Source organism: Zingiber officinale, chromosome 8A, assembly GCF_018446385.1.
Source record: "Zingiber officinale cultivar Zhangliang chromosome 8A, Zo_v1.1, whole genome shotgun sequence".
NCBI lineage: Eukaryota > Viridiplantae > Streptophyta > Magnoliopsida > Zingiberales > Zingiberaceae > Zingiber > Zingiber officinale.
Window position 1 is genome coordinate 42,926,888 of NC_056000.1, and position 8,520 is coordinate 42,935,407.

General features: G+C 38.5%; 1 protein-coding gene across 1 annotated transcript; it reads left to right on the forward strand.

Moving 5' to 3' along the window:
• Positions 1 to 6,017: 6,017 nt before the first annotated feature.
• On the forward strand, positions 6,018 to 6,611 carry LOC122011468 (V-type proton ATPase 16 kDa proteolipid subunit-like). The gene is made up of 2 exons (XM_042567863.1): positions 6,018 to 6,171; positions 6,267 to 6,611. The coding sequence occupies exons 1-2, from the start codon at positions 6,096 to 6,098 to the stop codon at positions 6,554 to 6,556; spliced, it is 366 nt and encodes a 121-aa protein (XP_042423797.1). The 5' UTR covers positions 6,018 to 6,095; the 3' UTR covers positions 6,557 to 6,611.
• Positions 6,612 to 8,520: the final 1,909 nt, after the last annotated feature.

Sequence of the window (8,520 nt, forward strand, 5' to 3'; positions counted from 1 at the left end):
CGAAAAAAGAAGCAAGATAGATGCGGCGACTAGACCCGATTGCGGTGGCTAAAGATGGCAGCAGCTAGGGTTGGCATCACATGAAGGACAGTGATGGAAGAGACCATAGTAGTTGGAAAATTATTTTTTCATATTTATTGCTTTTTATTTGCTGTGATGTGTGCTTGTATGATAAAATCCTCATCTTAAAAAACTAAGTGGGAGAGGGATTAGTAAATAAATTCCACGGTCTCCATTATTGGTTTGTAAGTGATGCAACAAACTTGCGTGTTAGCTCTGAGTGCCTTCCTCCACAACGGATGAGTTTGTTTGCGGACCACTAGATCAAACTTCCTTTATGAATGATTACTGGTTTGTAGGTGATGCATTTAAACTTGCGTGTTGGCTCTGAGTGCCTTCCTCCACAACGGATGAGTTTGTTTGCGGATCACTAGATCAAACTTCCTTTATAATTACTGGTTTGTAGGTGATGCATTCAAACTTGAGTGTTGGCTCTGAGTGCCTTCCTCCACAATGGATGAGTTTGATTGCGGATCACTAGATCAAACTTCCTTTATGGGTAATTATAGGAAATTGTTTAGGTTTGTGTGATCTTCTCTAGGTAAAGGAGCACAATCCTATAAGTAATCAAGTAATAGTATATACTTAGGCACATCTAATAGTATCCTCCCCAACGGAGTCACTGCTATTATTTGTGTGACCAAAGGAAAACCAACTATTAATTATATTTTTCATAAAGCTAGGTTGACAAGATAATAAAATTAATGGGTAAAACCCTTCTTACAAATGTTTGAATTTATATACGTCCACACTAACGTGGCATACAAAATTCATGGTGTTTGAGGTAATTTTATTTGTCATAAAGTTAGGTTGACAAGATAATTAATGGGTAAGACCCTCCTCTTACAAATGTCTGAATTTATATACGTCCACACTAATGTGGCATACAAAATTCACGGTGTTTGAGGTGTTGATGAATTTAAATGATATTGTTTTGAGGAATCAATATTATTTTAAATTCAAAGTTTTCACCAAATATTTGATCAAAGTCAGACCAACTATTAATTTTATTTGTCATAAAGTTAGGTTGATGAGATAAAATTAATGGATAAAATCTCCTCTTAAAGTTTGAATTTGTATACGTCCACACTAACATGGCATACAAAATTCAAGGGGATTTTGAGGTGTTGGTCTTGACCAAATATTTTTTGTGATTCTTAGGATTTCAAATGTTTGTTAATCCCCTAACTGTTATACTATAGAATAGACTTAGTAGTCCCAATTATAATGATTTGAAACAAAACTTGGACACCAAGGTGGACAGTCCTCTCAGAACTGAGAACAATAAAGGTGTATTTTATTCATTAGTTGTTGAAACATATTTAATGATGTTATCTACCGATACTTGGTGTGTAGATACAGAAGCCACTGATCATGTCTGCAATTCATTGCAGAGGTTCCAGGAAACCCGACAACTATATGAAGGGGAAATCACCGTCTACATGGGCACTGCTGCAAAAGTAGCAGCTGTTGCAGTGGGAGATATTTATAAGAATTGATTTAGAGAAATTGTCTTTACGTACCAAGTTTTAGAAAGAACTTGATTTCGGTTTCTAAACTATTAAAGAATAGATATTTTGTCTATTTTGATAACAAAGTTGTTATCAAGAAAAATAGGGAAGTTATCTGTTCTGGTACGTTGGTTGGTAATTTATAAATTCAATAACTTCCACGATGCAACAAAATTAATAACACATCTTCTAACTCTAATAAGAGAAAGCAACCTTCGGAAATGAACTAAACATATCTTTGGCATCTAAGACTAGGTCATATTAACTTGAGTAGGATTCAAAGGTAAATAGCCAATGGACTTTTGGGTTCATTGGTAGTGGAAAATTTTCCAAATCTGCGAGTCTTGCTTGAAAGGGAAAATGACCAAGAGACTTTTTAAGGCCAAGGAGTATAGTGCCAAAAATGTGTTGGAATTGATTCATTCTGATTTGTACCTATGAATATCCAGATGAGAGGTGATTTCAAATATTTCGTCTCTTTAATAGATGACTATTCGAGATACAGGTACTTTTACTTAATGCACCACAAGTCTAAGTGCTTTGATAAGTTCAAAGAGTATAAGGCTGATGTGGAGAAATGTCATGGTAAAAGTATCAAGACACTACGGTGAGATCGTAGTGGTGAGTACCTCTTAGGAAAGTTTAAGAGTCAATTATCAGAAGTCGGTATTCAATCCCAACTGACTGCACCTGGTACACCCCAACAGAATGGTGTGGCAGAACGAATGTATAGGACTCTTATGGAAATGGTTCGATCAATGATGAGTTATTAAGAATTACCTAATTCATTTTGGGGATATACTCTTGAAACGGTAGTGAACTTAGTACCTTCTAAGTCAATACCCTCTTCTCTCATAGAATTGTAGAATGAGGGTAAGCCTAGTCTGAAGCATATTCGGTTTGGGGTAGTCCAGCACTTGTGCTGAAGGGAGACACTGAATTACGAACAGAAGTTCGCTTGTTTGTGGGATATCCTAGAGAAACGAAAGGAGGTTTAGTCCTAAAAATCAGAAGATCATTGTTAGCACCAATGCCCGATTTTTAGAAGAGGATTATGTAATGAATCACAAGCCCATAAGTAAAATTGTTCTTGAGGAAATAAAAGAAGACACGTCTAAATCTAGTACTAACAGTACAAGATGAAATATCACAAGAAACTGCAACACATATCACAAATGATACACAATTATAGATAGTGCCTCATCGTAGTGGGAGGGTTGTGAGGCAACCTGAAAGATTCATATTTTTTGGGAGAGTCATCGGACTTGATCCTAGGTAAATATGAACCTGATCCCTGAACATATGACGAAGCACTCCAAGATAAAGATGCAGCATCTTGGCAAATAGCAATAAATTCAAAAATAAAATAAAATCTATGTATTCTAACAAAGTCTGGGAGCTAGTAGAACCTTTAAATAGTGTAAAATCTATTGGATGAAAATGGATCTACAAAAGGAAAAGAGGGACAGACAGGAAGGTGGAAACCTTCAAAACAAGGCTTGTTACGAAGGGGTATACTTAGAAAGAGGGAATCAATTATGAGGAAACCTTTTCGCCAGTAGCTATGCTTAAGTCTATCTAGATACTCTTATCTATTGCTACTCATATGGATTATGAGGTTTGGCAAATGGATGTCAAGACAGCTTTCCTTAACGGAAGTCTTGAAGAAAACGTCCATATGAAGCAACCAAAGGGGTTTATTGCAAAGGGCAAAGAGCATCTAGTATGTAAGCTCAATTGGTCTATTTATGGACTGAAGTAAGCTTCAAGGTCTTGGAATATCCGAATTAATGAAGTAATCCAATCCTATGGATTCATTCAGTGTCTGGATGAGTCTTGTGTATACAAGAAGTGTGATGGAAACATGGTGGTATTTCTTGTACTATACGTAGATAACATTTTGTTAGTTGGAAACAATATCAAAGTGTTGTTGGAAGTAAGGGTATGGTTGTCCAAGCAATTCGATATGAAGGACTTGGAAGTATGTGCACATATTCTTGGGATCAAGAGATCACAAGAAAAGAATGTTGTGTTTATCCCAAGCTTCATATATCGATACGATCCTAGCTTGTTTTAGCATGCAAGACTCCAAGAAAGTTTTTCTACCTTTTAGGCATGGAGTATCTTTATCTAAAGAGATGTCTCTAAAGACATCAAAAGAGATAGAAGAAGTAAAGGCAGTTCCTTATGCTGTAGGAAGCCTAATGTATGTTGATCCTGTCCGAAAGCTGAATCAACGGACGCTGGGCACGTGGCGCTCTCCAAGCGGCTGACGTAGATCTACTGACTGTCCGCCCGGACCTCCGGTGAACCTGCACAGAAGTCGAGTCGGGAAGGGGTTCCCGGCGACGATCCTCCGACGCTCAAGTCAGGCAGAGCTCAACAAGAAAGTGGCTCCAAGAATCGTAGAATGCGTACCTCCGACGAAGGGCGAGGACCCTTTATATAGAGCTATGAAGGGGCTCGGGCACATGTACCGAGGTGCATACGTGTCCTCTATCCATACCCTGGTATGGGCTTGTCAGAAGAGCTTACCTGACCCCATACTGCTACAGTTTAAGCACGTCTCTGATGGGACAGCGGATCCTTCTGTCATAGGATTTTGAGTATGGCCTGAACGCAGCACATGCCCACTGTCAGAAAAAGATGTCCCTTGTCCTTTTGCCTTTACTCCCTGCCAGGCGTCCGGCCGGCCAGCCTCCGCCGACATCTAGCTGGACATATATGGTGGTTTACTTGGGAGATTCTCAATCATGTGCTTTATGGGGACTGTTAGCAGTAGGCTACCTCATGTATTCGGCCGAGCGTGTCATCCACTCGGCTCTGTGATATTGTCCGATGAGCGCCGGAACCCTGACTTTCGCCAGGGTGCCTTTAACCATCAACTAGACACCGGCCGGCCGGCCGGCCGGTCGACCCATCTCTCTCCGGCCGGCCACCTGCCCTTTTGACTCCCACGTGGCGTTGACTCCACAGAAGGGGTCCCCTGTACTTACCGCCGGATCATATGTTATATTGTGCACGAGATAGGATATCTGTTTTGTCGTGGACATAGTTAGTAGATATCAAAGTAATCTAGGACAGAGACATTAGACTACCGTAAAGCATATATTAAAGTGCCTGAGAAGGACTAGAGTTTATATGCTGGTTTACCAAGCAGATGATTTGCTCCCTATGGGTTACACGGATTTTGACTTCCAATCAGATAGGGACAATAATAAGTCTACCTCAGGGTTTGTGTTTACTTTAGAAGGTGAAGCCATAACTATGGAGGAGTGTTAAGCATAGATGCTTTTTCAGACTCCACCATGGAAGCTGAGTATATGGCAGCCTCTGAGGCAACCATCGAAGTTATATGGCTCAGAAACTTTATGATAGACTTAGATGTGATTCCTGGTTTGTCTAAAAATTATTACAGTGTATTGTGATAATAAGTGGTGCAGTAGCAAATTCGAAGGAACCGCGAGCCCATAAGGCAAGTAAACACATAGAGCGCAAGTACCACCCAATACGAGACATCTATAACGAGGAGAAGTTGTTGCCGCCTAGATTGCATCATATGATAACCTAAGAGATCTTTTCACTAAGGCCCTTAAGGCAAAAGCTTTTGATGGGCATGTTGAGGGGTTAGGAATCAGATATATGGCAGGGTATATGGCAGCATAGTCTTTTAGTATAAGTGGGAGATTATTAGAGTGTATACTAAAAGCCTAGCTTTTTATATAAACATTTATCTAGAAATAAGAATCACATTGGTCAAATGTCACTACAAGAAAATTGGGATTCTACAACACTTAAACGACAACGCTTTTTATAAAAAGCGTTGTCTATTTTGTTTTAACAACGCTTTTAGTGAAAAGCGTTGTCTATTTCATTATTTTCTTATTAATAGACAACGCTTTTCTAAAAACCGTTGTCTATTAGTGATTTTTACGGGTCAAAGACAACGCTTTGTAATAAGCGTTGTCTATTAGACTGATTTTTAGTGTCTACGACAACGCTTTTTAAAAAGTGTTGTCTATGTTTAAAATCTCATCTAATTCTTGATTAATACAAACCGTTGGATCTAAATCTTGATTAATACAAACCGTTGGATCTAGGTAAGGAGTAGAAAAGCCAAACCCTTCTCCCAACTTCTATCTTCCGATCATTTTCAAATCCCGAACCCTTCTCCCAAGTACTCCTCATCTCGCGCAGCCTTCTCCGTCTAAGAGCGAGATCAGATACGAGGGCATCCTCTACAGCATCAACACCGAGGAATCCAGCATAGGCTTGTGCAACGGTATAGTTTGCTTTATGTCCAATTCCTCGCGTCTTCGCTTTTCTCCACTCCCCTTTGCGCTGTTCCTCATCAAAGGGAATATTTTTTCGAGCTTTTTTGGCTGGATTTTAGGGCTATTATCTTTGTTTGTGGCAACGGAATAAAATCTCGATCACATTTTTTCTTCGGATCTGACCTTTGCACGCCTGCCTCTTCTTCCTCCTTCGCAGGAACTAGGGTTTCGTCGAGACTCCTCCGCCACGATGTCTAGCTTCAGCGGCGACGAAACTGCCCCTTTCTTCGGATTCCTCGGCGCGGCCGCAGCCCTCGTCTTCTCCTGTAATTTCCCCCAATTTCGGCGACCTTTATCTCGGACTCCTATTCCGTTCGAATCAAAAGGTTCATTTCTTGAAATGTTTTTCATTCTTTTGCAGGCATGGGGGCGGCGTACGGCACGGCGAAGAGCGGCGTTGGGGTGGCGTCCATGGGTGTGATGCGGCCGGAGTTCATGATGAAGTCGATAGTTCCCGTTGTCATGGTCGGAGTCCTGGGGATTTATGGTCTCATCATTGCGGTGATCATAAGCACCGGGATCAACCCCAAGGCCAAGTCGTACTACCTTTTTGATGGGTATGCCCATCTCTCTTCTGGCTTGGCTTGTGGTCTTGCAGGACTTTCAGCTGGTATGGCCATTGGCATCGTGGGAGATGCTGGAGTCAGGTAGTTGTTGTTTGAGATCCTTTCTAGATTCGATAGTGCTCTCTATTCCTCTTTTTTTTTTTGTCTAATTATTGACTACGAATTCTCTAACCTTGTCTTCTGTTATCGCATATTTAGTCCATTTTTCCTCTGATAGTCCTTTCATAAAAGAGCAATTTATTTTTCTAGGTCATGTGTGTAAAATTTATTTACAGTCGTATTCCTATTGTGTATGTGTCTTTCATCCATTCTTTGCACTATCTATCTATATAGGAGTCCTGGAGGGATCGTGCCTTAGCTTGTTGTTGTTGTTATTGAGAGAGCTAGTTATTGACTAAAAAAATTGGAATATTTACTGAGATGCTTGTAGTTTCATATGCAGATCCCACATGAATCCTTAGATCTATCGATTTCAATGATTACTACAAAATTTTCTATGTTTTAGTCACTTTGAAAGGGTAACAAACAATGTTTGTGCCCATATTTTGATTACTTACTGTGTTTAGTTTCACTATATAAAATATTGAGTCTTATTTATGGATACAAATAGCATAGACATATATGTGCTTTATTTCTATGGAATTTACCAAAACATATACAATCAAAGCACTTTTTCTATAATTGTTTTTTAATAAAAAAAAAGTGTCAGCTTTGCACTACATGTAATTTGATGAATCAAAATGCATGTATAGGTAGTTATGTAGATAACGTGTATTGACCAACTAGACATCTGCAGTAGTAAGGTTGGAGAATATTGGTTCTTCCATTATGGTTAGATTTATCACATTGAGTTTGAACAAATGAGTTTAATGAAAATATGAAGCAAATGTGAAGCGGTTGTTACCTTAGGAGTACGTGTGAGTTGCATCTGGGATTCATGAGTAAGGTTATGGTTAGATTTATCACATTGTTATAATAGTTGTCAGTAGTTTTTTAAGTCAAATGGTTTGAGCTAATGGCCTTGTATTACATTTGCAATTCTAATATCTATTTGTAGTTTATCATCTACGTGTTTGAACAAATGAATTTAATGAAAATATGAAGCCAATGTGAAGCGGTTGTTACCTTAGGAGTACGTGTGAGTTGCATCTGAGATTCATGAGTAAGGTTATGGTTAGATTTATCACATTGTTATAATAGTTGTCAGTAGTTTTTTAAGTCAAATGGTTTGAGCTAATGGCCTTGTATTACATTTGCAATTCTAATATCTATTTGTAGTTTATCAGCTACGTGTTTGAACAAATGAATTTAATGAAAATATGAAGCCAATGTGAAGCGGTTGTTACCTTAGGAGTACGTATGAGTTGTATCTTGGATTCATGGGTACATCTTGTAAGAATAAGATAAGCATCTAAGGTTAGTATTATTTACATGGGTAGTTTATTGTTAAAGCCACAAGCTATTTGGATTAAGATCATTTGTTGTTGTGTCAGATCTTCAACCTTTTGGAGTTTGGATGAGCCAAGTTCTCCAAATTTGCTCCAAATTATTTGTCATCTTATATTGTTTATAACCAAGTACATCAATCCACATGAATTAGGAATTATGAGTTTGATGCTTGTAAAGCCTGTTTTCACTATGGAATATAACTTCGTAAACTGTTCCAGTTAAGATCAACTTGCTTGTGGCTGGTGTTTAAAAAGTTGATTTTATTACCTGAGAAAAAGAAAATTGAAAAGTCCAGTAAATTTGTATCTTCGCTGTAAATTGTATAACTAAAAAGTTGAAAACTTGGGAGAGCAAAGAACAAGCTGCATGAGATCAGTTTAATAAAGCAGTCAGATAGCTGCATGCAATTTGAAAACTATTTTACATCAAGGATCTGAAAATCTTCATTAAGATTAGTGTAAATTTTGTTTCTTTTAGTAGAAAGTCATGATAATTGTTTTGTTTCTTTTGAGAGCCATCGGTAATGCTCATATATGAACTTGAAACATATTATTGTTACTTTTGTAGGTGAATACAGGACAGTCGAGATCAGTACACTAA

Coding starts and splice junctions, on each gene's coding strand:
- LOC122011468 (XM_042567863.1), top strand. CDS start 6,096: ATGTCTAGCTTCAGCGGCGACGAAACTGCCCCTTTCTTCGGATTCCTC. Junction 6,172..6,266: donor CGCAGCCCTCGTCTTCTCCT/GTAATTTCCCCC, acceptor ATTCTTTTGCAG/GCATGGGGGCGGCGTACGGC.